The 22,334-nt window shown below is 49.8% G+C and overlaps 1 protein-coding gene across 3 annotated transcripts; it reads left to right on the forward strand.

Moving 5' to 3' along the window:
* Positions 1-4,350: 4,350 nt before the first annotated feature.
* Positions 4,351-20,445, forward strand: rxrba (retinoid x receptor, beta a). 3 transcript variants are annotated; one of them, XM_076138908.1, is made up of 13 exons: positions 4,351-4,885; positions 5,437-5,598; positions 8,123-8,358; positions 8,449-8,602; positions 8,692-8,871; positions 10,082-10,102; positions 11,198-11,358; positions 11,583-11,712; positions 11,798-11,930; positions 13,552-13,587; positions 14,895-14,986; positions 15,072-15,177; positions 15,278-20,445. In XM_076138908.1, the coding sequence occupies exons 2-13, from the start codon at positions 5,583-5,585 to the stop codon at positions 15,423-15,425; spliced, it is 1,413 nt and encodes a 470-aa protein (XP_075995023.1). In that variant the 5' UTR covers positions 4,351-4,885; positions 5,437-5,582; the 3' UTR covers positions 15,426-20,445. The 3 variants fall into 3 exon arrangements, with proteins under 3 accessions (XP_075995023.1, XP_075995024.1, XP_075995025.1); XM_076138909.1 differs by lacking the exon at positions 10,082-10,102; XM_076138910.1 differs by lacking the exons at positions 10,082-10,102; positions 13,552-13,587.
* The last annotated feature ends 1,889 nt before the right edge of the window (positions 20,446-22,334 follow it).

A 22,334-nucleotide genomic window follows, 5' to 3' on the forward strand; every position in this document is an offset into this window, starting at 1 on the left:
GGGTCTCCCTGAATAGAGCGGCCCCAGCAAAAACCTCATCGTTGGGATAAAGACGAGAAGCAGAAACCGCCTCACGGAGCGAATCAGATAAAGAGAAAATGTTGCGTACGGCAAATCAGATTAGACCCCCCCCCCCCTCACCCGCGGCCCCCTGCCTCCAGCTCGCTTAAATTCAGTGCGTCCGCTGCTCGTGTGTGTGATCATAATGTGCCGCGCTGAGTTATCATCCAGGCTTTTGTCTCCTTTGATCTGTGTGACCGTTGGGGGACCCACTTCTTCTTTTGTGCGGGGTCACGTCGCCGGCTCCTTTTGGACGGGCCTGCCCCCGGGTGGTGACCCCTCCGTTCATCATGGTGTCAACCACACAGAGGACGAGCGTGAGTTAGGGCTCTTTATTTCTCTCTCTCTCTCTCTCTCTCTCTCTCTCTCTCTCTCTCTCGTTCTCTCCCTCTCTCTCTCTCTCTCGCTCTCTCTCTCTCTCTCTCTCTCTCTCCCTCTCTCTCTCTCTCTCTCTCTCTCTCTCTCTCTCCCTCTCTCTCTCTCGCTCTCTCTCTCTCACTCTCTCTCTCTCTCTCTCTCTCCCTCTCTTCCCGCTCTCTCCTCTGTTCTGTCCGTCCCTCCTCGCTGACCTGAGGCGATGCAGGGGTCAAATGGAGCCTGAGCCACTTTCAGACTGAAGGGACCTGAGCATCCTTGAAGGCCACCGGTGTGTTTACGCGTGTGTGTGTGTGTGTGTGTGTGTGTGTGTGTGTGTGTGAAGACACCGACGTCCCACAACAGAATGGAGGTCCGGAGCTGATTGTCCAAACGCAATTCTTGCGTCTGCCTTTGTGAAACCAGGAGTTGTGGATGGACATCACGCCCCTGACCTCCGCCACACGGCGAGGGCGAGCGAGAGCAAAGATGTGAAGTGTTCAGATGTGAACTTGAGAAGTTCCAACATCCTCCAAACAGCCCAATCTGAGAATCAATCAATCAATCAGCTGCTCTGAATCCTTTTGTGGAGCTTTGGAGCAACGATCTCCTCTCTCAACATGCTATTACTTTTTTCACTTTTTTCAACCCTTTGCCCCTTCATGCATACTGAGTTCAGTTCTGTTTTGTGGTGATCACTCCTTGTCCTTCTCCTTCTCCTTCTCCTTCTCCTTCTCCTTCTCCTTCTCCTTCTTCTTTCTACAAGCTTCTGCTTGCTTTCCGGCTTTTTTAACCACTTGTGTCTGTTTACACTTGCTGTCATAGAAACACTGTATGTAAAGCGTGTAAAGGCGTGTGTTGCTCAGCTCTGCATGGGCTCAGCATGCGAACACAGGAACAGGAAGGGAAGTATTTTGTTTAGTTTATTCAGGGGAAAGTTGTTTGGTTGTTGTTCCTGTTTCCTGTTGTTTCCACGTGCAGTCCGGCATTTTGGAGGGTGGTTAGATGGTGTGTGAGAGTGTGTGTGTGTGTGTGTGTGTGTGTGTGTGTGTGTGCGTGTGTGTGCGTGTGTGTGTGTGCGTGTGTGTGCGTGCGTGTGTGTGTGTGCGTGTGTGTGCGTGCGCGCGTGAGAGAGAGTGAAGTGGTGATTGGAGGAGTTCTGAATGGCCCTCGTCATGTTAAGTACAGCTGAATGTGTCCGGTTTGAAGAAGGAGGGAGAGTGAGAGAATGAATGAGCCGTGTGTGTGTGTGTGTGAGAGAGAGAGAGAGAGAGAGAGAGAGAGAGAGAGAGAGAGAGAGAGAGAGAGAGAGAGAGAGAGTGTGTGTGTTTGTGTGGTGAGAAGAAAGTGTGCGAGAGTGTGAGGATGGACGTCTATAGGAGGAGTGTGTGTGTGTGTGTGTGTGTGTGTGTGTGTGTGTGTGTGTGTGTGCGGCCCCTCTGTGTTTGCCTCTGTGTGTGTTTTCCTGTGTTTGACAAAGTTCGTGGGGGCAAACGTGGAGAAAAGAAAAGGGAGAAGAGAAAGTGTGTGTGTGTGTGTGAGGGGGGGGGAGAGAGAGAAATTAAAATGAGCTGAGAGAGGGAGAGGAGGTTTTTTGGAGGGAAAAGAAGAGGAAGAGACAAAGAAGAAGAGGAAGAAGAAGGCATCTTGGAACTTAAGTGGTGTGCTGGATGAGTGGGTGTAAGAGAGTGAGACTACAGGGAGTGACAACGTAGAGAGAGAGAGAGAGAGAGAGAGAGAGAGACAAAGAGAGAGAGAGAGACAAAGAGTGAGAGAGAGAGAGGGAGAGAGAGAGAGAGCGAGAGAGACAAAGAGTGAGAGAGAGAGAGAGAGAGAGAGAGAGAGAGAGAGAGAGAGAGAGAGAGAGAGAGAGAGAGAGAGAGAGAGAGACAAAGAGTGAGAGAGAGAGAGAGAGAGAGAGAGAGAGAGAGAGAGACGGAGACGGGAGAGAGAGAGGGAGAGGAGAGAGACAAAGAGTAAGAGAGAGAGAGAGCGGGAGAGAGAGAGATTGAGAGAGAGAGAGAGAGAGAGAGAGAGAGAGAGAGAGAGAGACAGAGATCAACAGGGAGGCTGCATTAATATGCTAATAGACTGACTGAATGCACAACAGGCCCACTGACCAGGCTAATCACTGCTGGACACACACTGAGACTAATCCCCCCCTCCCACACAACCACACACACACACACACACACACACACACACACACACACACACACAGCTGTTGGTGTTTTGTGTCCTCTGCGTCTCAGCTTGAATCCTCTAATATTGACCCAAGAGATTTTCTCCTGTTGGACACAAAAAAAACTCAAGCTTCTGTACCAAACGTCACTTCCTGTCACTTCCTGTCACTTCCTGTCACATTCAGTCCCATTCAGGTTTCAGTGTAAAGCGTTGCTGTCTGGCTCTTACATGCTGGTGTGTGAAGGAATGAATGCAAAGAATGAAAATAAACTTGATCAAATGAACATGTTTGTGTTTTTGTTCTGTGTTTCTGATCCAAATGAAAAAAGCTGAAACATCTGAAGGGACAGATGAGATCAAATTCTGACAAACTAAAGCTTCAACATCTGGCCTTGATTGTTCTCATCTTAAATGTCCTTGTAAATAAATGTTATAATAAACAACAATAACAATAAAAATAAGAATAATTATTGTTGTTTCAATATTATTAAATGACAATATTGTAAATAAATCGGACAGATATCCGTTCCTTGTTGTTCAGGGTGATTGATGATCTTTCAAACCATCATTGAACAGACGTAAACATGCAGCGTCATGGAAACGAAACGTCATGGAGGCAAAGGATTGATTTGATTGTAAACAAGCCACAAAACAGGAAAACATATTTCATCCTAAATATCAGCAAAACTTTTACTCATGGATGCTGGAGTCAAAGTCTTTGTGCCCTTGAGCAAACCTTAGGATTCTGGCCCATGTGTTTAGTGTAACATCATGTTGTCCCACTAGAGGGCAGCAAAGTGACACAAACCCTACTGCCTGAGTCCAAACTGTGATGGTCTGAGGATCCTGAGGTCAGGTTCAGGTCTCAGGTCCGGTCTGGGAGATCCAGCAGACTTTCAGTCCCAGGCTGCAACTCTTCAACAACCTGAGCTTCAGCACCTGAGCCAACACCAGTCGTGTCTGTGTGCAGTAATTAGGAGGCACACTACCCGGATCCGCCCTCTTAGGACATCACCTATTCTGTCCTAGCTCTTCTGATGCACTTATTTGTTTTCTAATCTGTCCTTTCTAATTTCTCACTCATCATGGTGCCTAACTTTTTACACTTCTACTCTAGCTCTAGTTTTGCTCTTAGCTGTTGGTTATGGAAGGAAATGCGCTTACGATTTCTTGTGACCTGAAGTTCTTTTATCTATCTTTGTTGAACGCACTTATTGGAAGTCGCTTGGATAAAAGCGTCTGCTAAATGACCGTGATGTAATGTAATGTAATGTAATGTGATGTAATGTAATGTAATGTAATGTAATGAGGGTGAACTGCAGTCTGTTCCTATACCAGTATATATCCATACAGCTCACAGCAGAGATGAGACAGGAAACATTTAGTCACAGCACAAGACAAAACCATGAAGTCTTACATTTGACAAACCACCGATCCATCCATCATCTATCTATCTATCTATCTATCTATCTATCTATCTATCTATTGGTTATTATGTTTCTAATCAATGTATTTATCAATCCATGTGTAGAAGACAACACGATCTCGACCTGCTTCATCTATTGATTATTAGTCCATTACTGCGTCCCCCTGCACGCTGGGCTCCGTGTTGTCGTCGGCGTCGCCCCGGTGACCGACAGTAACCTCTCCAGGCAGATGCACCCAGATGAACTCTGTCTTGACCTCTTGACCTCTGGCTCCACTTGTGTCTCGCTCGCCTGTGACACTGTGAGGAGCTGCAGCCTCTGTGTGTGTGTGTGTGTGTGTGTGTGTGTGTGTGTGTGTGTGTGTGTGTGTGTGTGTGGAGCTAGGAGCCAAATCCTCCATCATCATCATCATGTCTTCATCATCATGTCTTCATCCGTGCAGGGGAGAGGGGGGGGGGCTACGAGGCGAAGTGGGGGGAGACACACGCACAAGCGCGCGCGCACACACACACACACACACACGTGGGGCCTAGTCGCCACATCTTTTCCCGAGGACGCGCTGTGCCGTTAAACACGTCAGTAGAAACATTTCTTTGCCTCTTCTCTGGTGCGCTGCTCAGTCCGCCATGACGCTCTGATGGCGGCGGAGCAGCGCGCGGGTTTGTACTCGCTGCATATGAGCCAACCAGCTAGCGAGCTAGGTGGCTAACGTTAGCAGCAGCACCCAGCTTGTTTTGCTAACTCGCGTCGGACTAAATGTAACTTTCGACGCCACTTTGTTTTAATGTCCGGGCGAGGAGCCGTAAAGACGCGTTAGTGCGCATTTACTGGGTAGTTTAGACAAACCCGCTCGGTTTACGGTAGGTGCAGACATGTACCTTAGCCACTTTACGAGCTAGCTCGAAGCTAACGTTAGCTTGCAAAGAAAGAATTTTTAATAAATTATTTCTTACGAACGTTATCAGTTCCTATCGTTTGTAGTATAATTTCTTAATTTTTTGAATTTAATATTTTTTTCCGTTTTGTGTCGTAATCTGATGTATGTATTATTATACATGTAGTTGGTCGCGTTCTGTCTGGGCTTCCGCGTTCTGTCTGGGCTTCATCTATGTGCTGGAATGGGAGGTTCTCTCCATCGCTTTGGACTCAGTAAACATAAGCACCGTTCTGTAAACGGCTTTAAATCCCGGAGCCCTGAAGTCAGTCCGCTCGGTGTCGGCTGTCTGAGGCGCCGCTGGCCGCCGAGAGCCGAAGCTGCCTCGGACCCATTAGCGTCTGTTGACTGGCGCACAGACAGCTGGTGACCGTGTGAGGCGGCGCTGGCTAATGTCTGCCTTTTGTTGTGCATTTAAACGGGAATCCTGTGGCTTATCGTCTCTTACGGAGTTCTGTCCTGTGTTGGGAATTTCAGCCCCGTTTTTGGCTTCACAACACTCCTCCGGCCCGGGCCTCAGTCCGCGGTCTAGAGTTTGGTAGCGGACTGAGTGAGACCGAAGTCCGCCGGTGTGTCGCCGACGGCCGCCCGCCTGCTCCTGTGGCCCCCGCGCCGTCTGCACCATGGGAGACAGCAGAGGTGAGGAGACACGGAGACATCTAACACCACGATGACCTCCACCAGGCTGGGACCACACATAAACCCATATCAAACACGTTATTGTTATGCGTCCTCATTTCCATCCCTCCTTCATGCCACCATCACTCATCTGACTCATGGATCCTCCAACACACATTGGGTCTGATCAGATCTGAGTCTGGAGGACATGCAGCATCATTGTGTCTTCATTGTTTTCATGAGATAATGAGGTTATTTTATCAAGCTCTGGAGGGAACACAAGTAACAGGCACAGGGTTAGCCTAGGGTTAGGGTTAGTCTAGGTCTGAGATTAGGGTTAGTCTAGGTCTTAGGTTACGGTTCTTCTAAGGTGAGTGATAGGGCTTTAACCCAATCCTGATCATGTCAGAAGAGCAGGACTACGTCAGATTAATGCATCACATTTCTGTCTAATCAAGGCCTGATGCAGACTGAAATAGTTCAGAATTAAATATATACACTACCAGACAAAAGTTTGGACAGACCTTCTCATTCTCTTCTCAGTCCAAACCTTTGACTGGTAGTGTACATGAGTGAGTCATCCAAGAATAAACTATTCAGCCATCTCTTGTTATCTTAGGAAAACAACTTCAACTCAAGAATAATGATGTTTCACGTCCTCTCAGCTTTCATCATTTGGAATAAAGAATGTGTTTAAACAGGACGTGCGTTTCCTGCTGCACAGTAACATGGGGGATGTTTATAACATAACAACAATGTCATAAGTTGAAGAGGCACAGTGAACGTAACACATCTACAGGGGCAAGTGACCCAGCTCTGGATAGCAGCTTACACGTGGCACATATCAGATACGTGTTGTCCACATGCAAACATTTAAAAGCACATGGACTCAGATATTCTCACCTTTATTTCGGGCCGTGCTCAAATGTGGAAATAAATCTTTAGTGTATCAGATATCTGCCAATGTGACTGTCATCTAAACACACTGAGCGGCATTCCTGGCATTCCTATTTGTGTCTCATAAAATGTGACACTCTTCTGCTCGGGGCGGCCAGTGAACGCTGCCGACAATTAGAACAGCAGCACAACTGAGACAGCAGACTGTGCTCAACCTGCTCCACTGCATCTAATTGAGCTGTTATGCTTTAAAGATGCTTCAGAAAGTAATCTGGTATTTATCTCATTTCATTTATGTCCATTACACCATTTTATTTTTTGTCTCTGGAATGAAACCTTGTTTTGCTTGTGCAGGCTGTTTCAGGTTAAAACAATGTAAACGCAGGTATCAGAACAAAGACCAGACGGTTGGTAGATCAGAACTGGACATCAAGGAACTTCTGGATTTACCTGTTTGACCCCTTCTCACCCAAATGTTTAGTCTTTTAATATTTTAGAACTCTTCAGCTGCTGACGGCCTCTTATCCTGCCAGAGCAGAAACGCTCTCACTTCCTGTCTGTTTCATTACATAGCGCTTGATCATTGTCACATAAGTCAAGTGGAGAGAGAAAACATCTTTGACATTCATAGAAAGTGTGTGAAATGAAAAATGGACGGGCAGGAAATGTCACAGCTGTTGTTAACGTGCCAAGAATAGTCCGAGGGTGTGATGAGCCAACAGGAACCTGAAGATGGACGCCTTGAGTGAAAGATGTCCATGTTTGTCTGATCACACGTGATTTGTCGTCTGTTGGAGTCAGTTGGTGTGAAGCTGTCAGGGTGAATGAGTCCAACCCCCTTTTTGAACCCAGTTTGAGTCTTCAAAGTATTGGCCCAATCAGGCTCCTCACTGACCAAACCTCAACCAGACAAACAATGAAGAAATGTCATGAATAATGAGACGCAGGTTTGTTAGTGTAGTTGAGAGGTGGGAGAGTGAGCGCTGTCCCTCCTGGGCCCTGTAGGGGAACTGGTTGTGTGATCATTTCCTGTGTGTTCTGGGTTAGAAAAATGATGGGAACAGGAAAGTGAGCAGACGCCTGAAGCCAGGAGAATGCAGCAGACTGCAGAGAGACAAACAGCAGCTGGAGTCACATGGGATGAAGGCTCAGACTGATTAGTCCAGAGAGTGTTCATGGAACAGGAGCATTTTGACTTGATTGATTGATCGATTGAGCTGAGGCTACATTTACCTGACACGCTTTGGCGGCTAAATCAGATTTTTTTGTCGATGCAATTGCATGATCTTCTCTCATGATTCCATCACACTTCAGGTATTTGTGTTTTTTTTTTAACGTTTGCTGCCAAAACTCTTAAATGCATAATCAATAACACATGAGTCACTGCAGCATTCAGCTGCTCTGTCCTGGGAGAGAACAGGACTTCAGTCATGTGACCATTGTAGCCAATCACGTGTCAGTGTAGCACAAACACAAATGATGATTGGTTGACAGTAATGATCACACTTCAGTCACAGCCGACTCCCAGCACGTTGATAATAATACATCCCATTCACCTGCAGCTTCCTGAGCTCCAGAAACCTGAGTGCTAACATATCTTGGTAAGTTTAAATGATCTTTTGCACTTCCTCTCCATCTGTCACCTCAGACTCCCGCAGCCCTGACAGCTCGTCTGTGTCCTCCCCTCCGTCGGGCCAGCGCTCCCCCGCGTTGGGGCCCTCGGCTGCAGCTTCCATGACCTCCCTGCCCCCCATCACCTCAGCCGGGGTCAACAGCCCCATCAGCAGCATCGGCTCGCCCTTCTCTGTCATCAGCTCCTCGCTTGGCTCGCCCTGCCTACCTGGCACTCCGTCGGTGGGATACGGCCCCATCAGTAGCCCGCAAGTAAGGAGGACAGGAGAACCTTGTAAACAAACCCTAACACAACGTCTTTTTGCTTCTGCATCCTCCTGATCCCAATGCCCTTGTTTTCAGATCAACTCCACCGTGTCCATGTCCGGGCTGCACGCTGTGAGCAGCTCAGACGACGTGAAGCCTCCACTGGGCCTGAAGCAGCTGACGGCCCACAGCCCCGGGCCCATGCTGTCCCAGAAACGCCTCTGCTCCATCTGTGGAGACCGATCCTCCGGTGACTGCACACCTTCACTTCACCTCCCCTTCCCCCCCCCTGCTGTCATGTCAAAGGTGCGACGGTATTAAAACAGCTTCTCTCTGCAGGAAAGCACTACGGCGTGTACAGCTGCGAGGGCTGTAAAGGTTTCTTCAAGCGGACGGTTCGCAAAGACTTGACCTACACCTGTCGGGACAATAAAGACTGCATGGTGGACAAGAGACAGAGGAACCGCTGTCAGTACTGCCGCTACCAGAAGTGCCTGGCCATGGGCATGAAGAGAGAAGGTGAGTAGGCAGGAGACGACACCAAACCCCCTGCTGCTCAGGAGCCCTGAAACCATCCAAACAAGGAGTCAACCAATACAGAGACACCTATTCTGGCTCTTATCAGGGTTTCACAGGTGCTGAGCTTCACTAAACAAGAACCTCAGAGCAATTCATGAAAGATATTGAATAAAAGAATGTAGTGATTGTGATGAAGCGGGTGGGAGAGGTTTGATTGGACGTCCTGCTCTCATTTCAGGCCTCACATGCAGCAACTTTAGTCAAAAACAGCCGCTGGATTGTCGTCTAGATGTCGGCCAACTTCAAAAGTCAAACTGTAAACTGTCAAGTGTCCTGAGTCTGAGAGCCGGGCTCCATCTGGACTCTAATCCTGAGTCATTGGTGCTCTCAGGAGTCTTCTCTCTCTCCCTGTCTACTGTAGCTCAACCTACAATGGACCTTGAATAAAGTAGAAGTCATAAATATTGTGTTAATGCATAATGAAGTGTCCAATCAGAGCTCAGCCTAGCCCAGTCCAGTGGACACTAGAGCAGAGGGGAGACAGCGGCTCCAAAAACATTCAAGAGTGTAGAGTTTATGCTGTGTAGAGATTACAAAGAGGACACACACACACACACACACACACACACACTGCCCCCCCCCCACCCTCTCTGAGGTGCAGGTAGTGGGGGAGCCTCAGGAGCAGCAGACTGCAGCTTTAAGAGCACAGCTGAGCGGCTCTAACGTGCTTAAAGCAGCACTGAGTGAGTTCTGGAGTCTCCTAACATGGATTCACACATGAAACACACAAGGAGGCTCCAAAGATCAGATGGTGCTGCTCTAAGTGACCGACATCACTGATGCCACACATGACAAGGGACAGAGACCAACGGTCGAGTGGCCCTGAGGACCTGAGCTCCAGATGATGATGGGATGTAGAGAAGAACCATCTGTAAAAGCACAAGCATCATTCTCTCTTTGACTTAAATCTAACATGCAACCAGACAAACCAGGCTGCAGCTGATCAGTGAGCGTTAGTGAATAAAGCTGAAGGATAAGAAGGCCAGAGAGCAGCGGCCAAAGAAAGGGGTGGAAAGAACGAGTGGAGTGATGGAGGGAGAGATGGGGGTGGGTGAGCTTTGTAAACACTAACCCCCTTTCCCCTTCTCTTCCTCTTTTTGTTTCCTCTCGTTCTCTCTCTCCCCCCCCCCCCCCCTCCCTCCTTCTGTAGTGGCCAAGATGAACGACAGATGTAAGAGAAGAGGGAGGGAGGGGTGTGTGTGTGTGTGAGAGAGCTTAGACATGCATATCAAGGAGACAGATGAGTTACACATGTTAAGACTTGATGGTTTCCTTCACATGTTGTAGCTTTCATGTGTGTTACTTATCACTGACTGACACACACATCTTCCCACAATGCACTGTCACAACGGCTGCGTTGCTGAACAGAAGCTCTGACGTGGGGATGACAGGGTTTCCCCCGTCCCCATGGTGACAGGACAGAGACATGCAGCTCCCACATCACGGAAGAGATCAGGATGAAATAAAGCAGCGCCTCAGACGTGAAGCCGAGCAGTGAGAGCAGACGCTGAGTCAGGCTGGAGGCTCAAACAGAGACAGTCAGTGGTAGGCAGTGACGTAATGTGATGAAGTCTCACTGCACATCCTGTACAGCAGGGGGCGCCATTACACACAACCAAGAGAAGCTTCAAGTTTGACACATTCTTTTAATTCACAAACGATGGTGAAGATCTGTGATGCTGTCCAGGTTCAGTTTAGGGTGACACACACACACACACACACTCATGAGTCCATGGACAGTACGTGTAGGAACCCTGTCATTCACACTGAAGGAGACTGAAGCTTTTGTCAGACAGACATTGGACGATAGAACAGCTGATCAGCAGTCGACCTCTTGACCCCCGTTAACCTCCTAATGTGGGTGAGAGGTGGGCCTGCTGTAGAGTCAGGCTGTAGGGTGTAGTAGGGTTTGTCTCCATGTGTTCTGCTTTAGTGAAGCTGAGAGGAATGAAAGACGAGTGAGAGGATTTGATTCATCATGAAATATTTCTGTCTCTTTCCTCCTGATTTACCTTCATAATCCTTCTTACTCTTTCTTCTTTTTATGTCTTTGTGCTTCTTTTGTTTCCCTGCCAATCAATCTCTCCTCCATCTCTCCTGCTCCCTCACTCCCTCACTTCTCCTCCGTCCTGACGTCTCCCTCCTTGCACTCCTCCATTTCCCCTTTGCTCCGCCCGTGTTTCCTCCTCCTCCTCTTCCTTCATTGCTCCTCCCTTTTCTCTTCGGGTGCTCCTCTCTGTCCATCCCCGTTTCCCCCGTCCTCCAGCTGTCCAGGAGGAGCGGCAGAGGAACAAGGAGCGGGAGGGAGAGGTGGAGTCCACCAGCGCTGTGAACGAGGAGATGCCAGTGGAGAAGATCCTGGATGCAGAGATGGCAGTCGAGCAAAAGACAGAGCTTCACGCAGATGGAAGTTCAGGAGGAAGCTCTGTGAGTAAACTGCACTCTCTATGGTCGATATGAAGGGCAGAGGAGAGGAGCTGCAGCCAGGACCCAGAGCTGCTGTGTGCTTCTATGATCCTAACAATCTGATCATGGAGCTGCAGCAGGAATGTGCAGTTTAGTGATGTCATTACAACACAACAAAGGGTTAACGTCAGGAGGAGGAAAGCTCAATTTGTCCCCACCCGTTTGTTTCTCCGTCGCCTCTCCAGCCCAACGATCCTGTCACCAACATCTGCCAGGCAGCAGACAAGCAGCTCTTCACCCTGGTGGAGTGGGCAAAGAGGATCCCTCACTTCTCTGAGCTGGCTCTGGACGACCAGGTCATCCTGCTGCGTGCCGGTAAGACCAGACTCAGACCAGAGCCCCCCACAGCTGAAGGTCCCTCCGTTGCACTGTTGATGGGGTGGCTCGTTTCTCCCCACAGGCTGGAACGAGCTCCTGATCGCTTCCTTCTCCCATCGCTCCATCGCGGTGAAGGACGGGATTCTTCTGGCGACCGGCCTGCACGTCCACAGGAACAGCGCTCACAGTGCAGGGGTGGGCGCCATCTTTGACAGGTAGGGACAAACTGGCTTATACTCATGAACACACACCCCTGACTTTCTTCCCCCGGTGTTCAGGAGTCTAGAAGGCATCATGGAGGACAGTAGAAGGGCTTGGATTGGCTTTAGCTTTGCTGGAGAGTTCTAGTATGAGTTTGTGAAGCCTCTCCACCAAACGTTGACACTGAACCTGTGTAGATGCACCTGCAGACAGTAGTGCGCCCTCTGGAGGCTGACCTTTGCTCCGCCCCCACACAAAGCCAGAGAGCCCGGCTAGACGCCACGCTGATGAAGACCAGATAAAGAGGAAGAACACTTGTCCGTTCATATCAATCCTTGCGCACGCCACTCAGGTTTCGCGGGTCGATCGGTTTCGATTAGAATTCAGTGAGCTTGTGCGGCGGCGAGTTCTCATCTCTGGTTGGCTGCGGCTGTGTTCTGCGTGGGCTGTGATTGGCTGCTTTAGTTCTGCCTGTATGGTGACAGCGCATGCAGGGGTGGCTGGTGACTAATGCTTACACACACACACACACACACACACACACACACTCTCATCCATAGCACCTACTGAAGACTCAACATGTAATGCTGCAGATCAGAAGCCCACCTGCATCCCCGTGTGTCCCTCAGTGTTGGTGGCACAGTGAAGACATTGTTGTAGCGTCTGAACGTCCTGTAGCTCAGCAGCTTCTGGCTCAGCTTGGCTCTTTGTTAGCACAGAATGTGATTCATGTCTAAATGTTATTTCTTTGTGCTACGCAAAGCTTCAAATTAACTCTTCACACTGAATGATCACAGCACAGTCAAACCCTGTATTTGACTGACAGATGAGGATTTTGCCTCCATTAACATTTGACCAGTAACGGGTTAATCCAGGTGAATCCATTTCAAAGCTTTCCAACATTAACTCTGCACTAATGTTCTTTCCTGTCGTAGTAATGATCACAGCCCCCTTCCTGTTGGTTCTGATGGGCTTGACTGTGGTTTTGCCCCAAACAAAGATTTTTCTGAACCAATGTATTCTAGCTCATCTCCTCATACAATCATCGTCCATAATAAGGCAACCGTCACTGAGGGTTCTGCTCTGTCCCTTAATGGAACCTGGATGTCACAGGTCAGCACACTCAACCAACTCTTAACCAGCAACCGCAGTAAAGTCAAACTATGTAGCAGTATTAGAGATTAACCATCAGATTCCAAGCGAGTCAAACAGCAGACGTGTCCTTAGAGGCGACACCAGCACCACTGTGCCCACTGAGCAGGAAGGCTGCGTAACAGGCTCACCTTCAAATGAGCACCGTCTCAAAAATACAAGCTGAGCTTACTGTGAGTCTCACTCTCTGCTTAGTGTCCACTGGACCCTTAAGCTCCTCCCATTGTGAGCTGTGCTCTGATTGGACACAAGCTGGATGTGTGACAGTAACTTACGCAATAACTGAGGCTACACAATATTAGTGGGTCAAGACACTTTGTCTCTGATATTATTTTAGTACTAACAGGCATAATGAAGACGTGGTTGAATACTTGAGCAGTAACATTTAAACGTAACGTTTGGGCGCACAAACAGACATTAAACTGTAATAACAATGTTACCGTGTAATGACATTATAATAACACATTGTGATTGAATACGCAGGGCGCACAATGCCGAGGTTGGGGCCATATTTGACAGGTAATGATGCCACTACACAAACACTCACCCCTGCTCTCTATTGCATTAACATCAATTCAAACACACACACACACACACACACACACACACACCTGTGCTAAGTGACGGTGCCGCTCACGTTGACGTGACGGCCGGGCTGCGGTGGTCTGGTGTATGAATCTGTATGGGTGAGCTGTTGGGTCTGGTGGAGCCGGTTTCTGATGGACTGTGACTTGTGCCTGTGACTTGCATCCCAAAGCATCAGTTACTCATCAAACCCCATCGTCACGTTTGTTCTGTTGCATTTAGAACATTGGACCTGGCGGTGGCGTATTCAGGTCCCCCTCTTGGTGGTTAGGAGAACTACATGGCCACATTCACACAACACCTAGAAGCAGGACATTTTGAGTCACGTGATGGCAACTGACCAATCACGTGGGTTGTTGGGCGGGGCAATTAAGACGCGTCTAGTACGACATCATCCTCGCCGCCTGGTGCTAGCTCAGAGTTCTGACCTGTTAGTCTCTAGAACCACAAAGACGAAGAGGAAGAAACGGTGTGAGGACCAAAACCAGAGTCACAATGAAGTGAAGTCAAGTAACAAACACACACACACACACACACACACACGATACACACACACACCGCTTTTTAATTTCTTTGTCCTGCTCGTGCAACGACAATAAAGAAGAAATAAAGACTTCTGTTCTGTTCTAATGTCTGAACACACGACGGCCATTAACCCTTTGAACTCGCCCAGTTTGTGGCGTCTTTGCTCTGCACGCCGGCGTTCACATCACTCTCATGTGCCAGTGGAGAAGATGCATGGATTCAATATGGTTCTGTTCCTCCGGGGGGGGGTTAAAGAACTGTAACAAAGTAGGGCACCAGATGGATGTGATGATGAAGTGGAAGAAGTTTGCGTCCCAGTCTAAATAGCTGTGGCGGTCATGAGGATGCTTCTTGATCTTCTTCTCCGTGCCTGAGAGCTCGCTGAAGCTGATGTCCTCCGCAGGATGGATGCAGGTTGAACATACTGGAATTGGCAAATGGAACTCATGGTGTCATGATAGCAGGAAAGAGTTTGATGGTTGCTGTCGTGGTGTAAACAGATGTAAATGCAGCTGTGACATAGAACCTCTTGATCACGGCGTCTGTCCCTCTCTGTTCTCACTCTTTTCTGTCCCTCCCTTCTCTCGTTGTTCTTTGTGCCCTTCTTTGCCTGTGCTGCTCCCTCCTCTACTAACCGCTCCTCCTCCTCCTCCTCCTCCCTTATCCTGCTGGGTTACTTCTCCTCTTCCTCTTCCTCTGCCTCTCCTTCTCCCCAGGGTCTTGACAGAACTGGTGAGTAAGATGAGAGACATGCAGATGGACAAGACAGAGCTGGGTTGCCTTCGAGCCATCATCCTCTTTAACCCAGGTGTGCAGGTGCCTTCACTTAGATACAGGAGCGCTGGCATGAAGGTGGACACAGGTGTGTGAACCGACGGTGTCTCTTCTTCCAGATGCCAAGGGACTGTCCATCCCCAGTGAGGTGGAGCTGCTGAGAGAACGGGTGTACGCCTCTCTGGAGTCCTACTGCAAACAGAAGTACCCGGACCAGCAGGGCAGGTAGGCTACACCAGTCCACACAGGAAGGCAGGAGCAGCAGCTGTCACGGTCGCATGAAGGAACCTTCCTCACTGTCCTCTCCTCTTCATCCTTCACTCAGGTTTGCAAAGCTCCTCCTCCGGCTCCCGGCGCTGCGCTCCATTGGTCTCAAGTGCCTGGAGCACCTGTTCTTCTTCAAGCTGATTGGTGACACGCCCATCGACACCTTCCTGATGGAGATGCTGGAGGCGCCTCACCAGCTCACCTAGAGGAGCCGGTCCGGTCCGGTCCGGTCAAGATCCGGTGCACACCAGGATTACCGACACGCCGCCCCGCGTTGTCGTTGGCTCTTCTTCTTGGGCCGCACTCAACTGCAGCACCTGCTGGTTTTAATGTACCGGCTCTCACACACACACACACACACACACACACACACACACACACACACACACAGACACACACATACACACGTTCCCTGTCATCAGCTAATTGTTTTGACACACAAGTACAGTAACATGCAGATCAATATGCAGTAAAACTAACAGAATGCTAATACACACACACACACACACACACACAGATTGTCTCCCTCTTTCCACCATCGGGGTGAAGAATGGAGTCGAGCCCCTTTTAAATCACACAGTAAAATGTCTTAATTTAGCTTGAAGCTTGAGTTTGGACATCTTCATCTCACAGTGGTTCTTGCTTCTGCGTGTTGGGTAACTTAACTACCTGATCTCCACTTGGGTTCCTTGGTTACACTGCAAGCTTCACCTCTGTATAATAGAGCGTCACTCGCAGGTTAGTACTCATGTTTGGTTTTAGCTTCAATCAGGTGCGTAGCATTTCAATCAAGTGTCAACCAACAAGCATCCTTCTTATTGGTCAGGAGTGTGTCCTTCAGAGGACAGACAGGTGTCCTTCAGAGGACAGACAGGTGTCCTTCAGAGGACAGACAGGTGTCCTCCAGAGGACAGACAGGTGTCCTTCAGAGGTCAGACAGGTGTCCTTCAGAGGACAGACAGGTGTCCTCCAGAGGTCAGACAGGTGTCCTTCAGAGGACAGACAGGTGTCCTCCAGAGGACAGACAGGTGTTCTTCAGAGGACAGACAGGTGTCCTCCAGAGGACAGACAGGTGTTCTTCAGAGGACAGACAGACACGCCCTCCCAGTAAGTTCATCCAATCATGTAAACCTTGACGTATTTTATGCTTTTTTTGAATATTCATGCTGAAACTTGTTAGTTTCTTTTTGAAGTACTGTACTCATGAAATGAGAGCTTTTCCAAGGCATTGAAATCCAGGAAAGGGGGCGGAGCACTTGGCTGCCCTGCCCCGCCCTGATGCGCACAGCCGGCTTTGTAAGACAGAAGAATGACTTGAATTGTGTTTGTTGTTTTTGTTTGTTAGTTTGAATTTTTGTTTCTCTTCTTTTGGTGGTGGTTTGGCGTTCTGAGCAGCTTGAAGCTCACAGGAAGTCCGGCTTCATGCTAGACCAGATAGTATTCCTTTGCCCCCTCCCCCCTTTGCTGGTGGTCATTTATGCACTTTTTCTGTTACAACTGTGTTTTCCTGTTTGTTAGAAATGACCATCAGCACCGAGACGCTGAAGGCCCGCCCCCCCGCCCCCGCCCCCGCCCCCGCCCCTGAGGTACTGCGGTTTACTCAATGATGCATCGTGTTCTAATCAAACGCAATGAATCATTCTAGGACTTCCAAGTAACGTCCTGTTTCCTGTACGGACAATAAGCAGATTTAGGACTCAAACTACAGGTAAAGAAAACAACCACACATCTGGTTGTGGGCTCTGTCGGTGGACAGGAAGTGAAGGAGCCCACGTCCTTATGGAAGAATGTAAACCAGTAGCAGAGAATCTGGTCTTTAGTCCCAAAAAAAACCTGAATTTTCCCACCAGGGGTCAAATATTCAACCAGTGCAAGCAGCAATAAAGCAAAACCTGATCTGTCCCCGAGTGTCCACGAGGATGGAAGTGGGACCGGTGATGCTGGAGGCCACGCCTCTCACAGTGATCATGTATCTGCAGCTTTGTAACCACGTCACGAGTTTTAGCTGTCTGCTCTCTAAATGTAAACAAAAAAAAAGAAGAATCAGGCAGAAAGGGGGGATAGCAATGAACCCTGCAGCGTCACGCGTGTCCATGTGAAACATGTCAACATACGCTTCTAACAATGTAAAGCCTCTGTAATCTGCCGTCTTTGTGAATCACTGAGCCCAGGGCCAAACCACCTCACCGCTACTTTGCACCGACGTCTGCCAACACGGGATTGGCTGGATTCAGTGACGTTTACTGTAATCACACGTGATCAGGACTTATACAACAAAGTGAACCGTAAAGCATCTGCTCACGCTCAGAGGCCAAGCAATACTGGGGTTCACAGGAACTCCGCCCACCTTTTAGTTAGTGTGGAAGTATGTTTAGGCTTCACACACGTTAAAACAGACTCACTCTACAGGGACGAGGCCAAGCTGTCCTCAACCAGGTGCTAAACAAACCACGAGGTCTTTCTCTTAAAGACTCGCACAAAGCCAACAGTATGCAAACAAGCAAACGCTCTCCAGGCTCTGATCCCGCCAGGATGGAGCACGATCACGTCAGCTGTTGAGTTTCAGGGTCCGCCAGCTGCTCCGGCCGCTCAACGGGAGAGCGAGCTTCCTGCCCTGCAGATTGTCCAAACTCTTGTTCTCAGAGAATCCTCGGCCTCCCTCCCTCATGTGGTCCGGAGGCCGGCCGTCAGGTGACCTGTGAGACGGGCCGAGCGAGCCGTGTCACGTGAGCCGAGCGCTGCGTACACCGGGCCAAATCGGTGAACCCGTCCCTCCATCACGGAGACGCTGAGGCGGATGTGACGTTTGGGCCACAGAGCCGAGCTAGAGCGCGTTCCTGCATGGCGGTGTTTAGACCTGCGACGGCTGTCCGCCCTGCTTAAAGGCTACAAGGTAACGTGGGTTTGATTCCTCAGAGCCCATCTTTTCCCACACGCGTGCTTCCCGTGTTAGACTGGCGGCTCACCTTGGTTCTCTGCAGGCTTTGGTTTCCTGTGTGGAGCCCGCTGCCCTTCACCTTCAGCTGCGGGGTCAGAAAGGTCGCGGTTCAAACGGCGCTCATGCTTCGTCTCAGCTGTCAGACCAAACACTTTGTGATTGATCAACATGAGTGAAAATATGCAACTTACATATTTATACAGTGCTCAAGTGGTTAAACTAGGTGTTGCTCTGTGTTGCTCTGTGTTTAGTTCCTTGACTGACTTGGCGGTGGTATTCTTGGCTCCTTCCATAGAATCATGGGAACGCTTCTGCTTTGATGCTGTTTGTCTTTAGGTTCAGAACAGACTGCAGGTTCTGCTCTGATCCACTCTGAAGCTTCGGTTCAGTGTTACGTTTTTGCGTGTGTGTGTGTGTGTGTGCTTCAGCTGTCCTGCACATATGAACCGTATGTGTGTGTGTGTGTGTGTGTGTGTGTGTGTGTGTGTGTGTGTGTGTGTGTGTTTGGTGTGTGTGTGTGTGTGCACAGATCACATTGTGCAGGTTTAGCTGCGACAGGCCAAGTATTATGAGGATGCACAGCAGCCAGGACAGATGTTCATGACAGGCTGGATTAACTCTTTGAGGTCCTTGACACCGCTCAACCGGCTCCACTGCTTTGGACCCCCAGAGAGACGGGACAGAGCAGCACTGGACTTCTGTCCGTCACATAAAACTCAGACTGAGCCCAGACACCCTTTGTGACGCAGTACAAGGGCCCGGCCACTGGAGGGCAGCATTTAGGTGTGAATCATTAGGCAGCGCCCCGTCCATTTTCCTCCACTTCTCCAGGTCAGCAGGTGGACTCAGGGTGGTAGACGGGCACATGTGAGGACAGATGTCCACCACCAAAAAGGCTGGACTTTCAAAATACAATTGAAGCTTAAAATGTCTAAATGGATGAATCTTAACTTTGATGCACTGGAGTGAAAGTTCATGAACAGACTGAGTATATATGTAATCAGTGCAGACCTCCAAGGGTTAAAGCCCCCAGCCTCCCTCCGTGCCTCATCTTCCACAGCTCCTCTGCTTGATGATCGCCTTGGCGTCGGCTCATTCGCTCGCTCACCTCAGGCTTTGTGTTGAGAGTGAAGGATGTGAAGCTTTTCAGCTGACAGACAGGCCGAGCTGTGACACTTACGGGGCCAGACCGGGCGTGTCTGAGCCATGAAGCAGGCCAAAGGGGGTTCAGGTTCAGGCTCTGTGGCTGTTTGTTTGTTTGTTTGAATCACTGCCGGCCCTTAGAGGACGTGGAGGCGGTCTCATGTGCAGGGCGTGTAGTGCACACTGAAGAGGGGCCCTAATGAGAACTTATGTGCAGAGGAGGGTTGGTTGGTTGCTGAAATGGTTCATTGGTGCTCTTTAGGGTCCCTGAGCCCAGGAAACCTCCTGCTTTGGTTTCGGTGACAGGGAAGGAGGCGTGAATGAGTGAAACAGGATTCCCGTGTGCAGGATGAGCCTGGCACCCTGCTGTGTGCTCGCTGTGTTAGACGGGTATGTGAACGGAGCTGGACACTGCCAGCAATAACAAACTAATCACTCACAACTCTGTGTGACGCCTGAAGCTCGACCCGGTTACATTGAATGAAGTTGATGGGAGGAGTCAACTAATCATGTGGGAGGGTTCTGTCATTAGTGCTGCGGTGCGCTTCATCTGACCAGCCCGCAGCCTGGAATGTTGACCACACACACATCTCTGCACAGAACCGAGAAAGAAATCAGACATTTCATACGATTCTAATCGACCAATCACATCCGTCTTGGTGGGAAAGGGGGCGGGGCGAATAACAGTCTTCATGTACTCCAGAGGTTTGTACCTGATTACCATCCGGCGGGGCCTCTGAGTGTCCGGGCTGTGAGGACGAAGCGCACCGCGGCTCTTAAAGTCAGTTTGAGCTCGGAGGAAACGTCAAAGGTAGATTTGCGAGCAGGTTGGAGGGAAAAGACTCTGATGACAAGACCCAGACAGAAGCCATCATCCATGAGCTCATCATTTACTCTTCATCTGGAGAAGGGTCACATCCTGTTCCTTTGTCTGGTCTCCTGTCTCCTTTTCCTCCGATTGTATTCTTCATATTTTGTTTATTACAAAGTGTTAAACCTGAACCTGACATGTAAACTCAGACTGAATCTGTCGCTCTTCCTCTTCATTTCTCTCTGGTGTCTGTTTGTCGTCATGACGACTCCACCGTGGAGCTGATTGACTCTTGAAAGGAGAAAAAAATATAAATACTTTTTTCAGTCATTAACTCTGAATCCTGTTTTGTTTGTTGTCTCACAGTAAAGTTTGAATACTGAACCAACGCTGCTGTGCTTATTCACTTCCTTCCACAGTGACACTGACTTTAGATTGTTGTCACGTGATCTGAGGTCCTCGTCTGTGTGAAGAGGTCGGTGGGGCGCTGGAGTCCAGACCTGGTGCTGCTGCTCAGTCCAGCAGGACCCCAGGGCCCCGGGTCACCACAGGCTGCACTCCTGCCTCTCAGCCTCTAGAGGGAGCTCCGCCCCCTGCCCACCACAGGCTCCAGCAGCCCTGAGCTCCTGCTGCTCCACCTGATCCCTCCTCCTCCTCCTCCTCCTCCTCTTCATCGCGTCCCCACCCATCTCTGCCTCTCAGCCAATCAGGATGAGGGCAGGTGACATTTATAGGTAAACTTCACCTCCTCTGCAGACAGGTATTAGAGTTCAAACCCACAACAGGGACACAAACAAACAAACCTACAAGCGTGAACACAACTTAAAGATAAAGCTCATAATCATGGACACTCTGGTCTTATCTCCTCTTATCCACTAAAGTGTAACATCTCATTTAGCTCTCAAGCAGCAAATATGGGAAACGTCCCCTCGGGTCCAGAGACGGACGGTGTCCTGACCCGGTGAGGACATCAGAGCGGGACATCACTGTGCAGTACCGGCGGTGGCCGACAGAGGGCGCAGGCACAAAGAGCCCTGTGTTCCAGACCCTGCAGGACCACATTGACACAAACCAACAACCTCCCGGGTGAGACTGGACACTTGGCACATCGCGGCCTGGTGGTGGTGCGTTCAGGGCCCTCACGTGAAACTCATGATCCATATCAACACACACACAGTGAACAGGATCAATGGGGATCAGTGAGGAAGCAATATTCATGTTTCCTGGTGCATCTGTCTCTCTCTCTACCTGTCTCACCTTCAGTCTTCCCTCCTTCTCCATCTCCAGCTCTGTATCCTTCCTACCCTCCTCTCTCCTCAGTCTCCTTCTGGCCCCCCCCCCCCCCCCCTGTATAAAGACACCTTTATGCCACAGGGTCACATTCCTCTTCACTTCTGCCTTAAAGAATGTTAGATTTCCCCGGGTTAATGTTGTTGCTGACTATGAATAAACAGGCGGCGTTTGAAGTCGGAGGCAGCGGCGAGTTGAAGGCTCCTGTGTGGCACAAACGGCCCACACGCTGCACGCACACACACACACACACGCTGCACGCACACGCTGCACGCACACGCTGCACGCACACACGCACACGCTGCACGCACACACACGCACATCACAGCTGAGGAGGACAGAGTTTGATTGAGGCAAACAGCAGGGCGGGAGGTCAGGTGTGTGTGTGTGTGTGTGTGTGTGTGCTCAACTGAACTTTAGGGTTTCACTTTATTGTACTGTGCAAACTGTGGTGCTCACAGAAAGAAGTCAGGCAGCAAAGACACGGAAATGAAAGAACCCTGTGATGACTGGTCCTGGTCCCGGTCCCGGTCCCGGTCCTGGTCCCGTTCCTGGTCCTGGTCCTGGTCCTGGTCCTGGTCCTGGTCCTGGCCCTGGCCCTGGCTCTGGCCCTGGCCCTGGACCCGGTCCTGGGACAAGGTGTGGCCCGGCCCAGCGGTCAGCCTGCGGCTGTGCCCGTGTTCTCTAAAGCGTAATGACACACTGGGGACCATACGTTCATGAGCCAGGCTGCACTTACTGCACTCACATGAGCCACACGGGCTTCAGACTCCCACATGGGACATTTATACTCCTCCATCTGAGGACCGCTGTTCTTTCTGACCAAGAGAACACAGAGGATATAAATATGTAGGACGGAGCCAGAGTCCATGATTCTGTACATGATGTACCAGCCTCGCCCTTACCTCCGCCTCCTCCTGGGGATCCAGAGTC

This window comes from Genypterus blacodes, unplaced genomic scaffold, assembly GCF_046128005.1.
Source record: "Genypterus blacodes isolate CSIRO-AG114 ecotype Tasmania unplaced genomic scaffold, CSIRO-AGI_Gbla_v1 ptg000416l_1, whole genome shotgun sequence".
Taxonomy (NCBI): domain Eukaryota; kingdom Metazoa; phylum Chordata; class Actinopteri; order Ophidiiformes; family Ophidiidae; genus Genypterus; species Genypterus blacodes.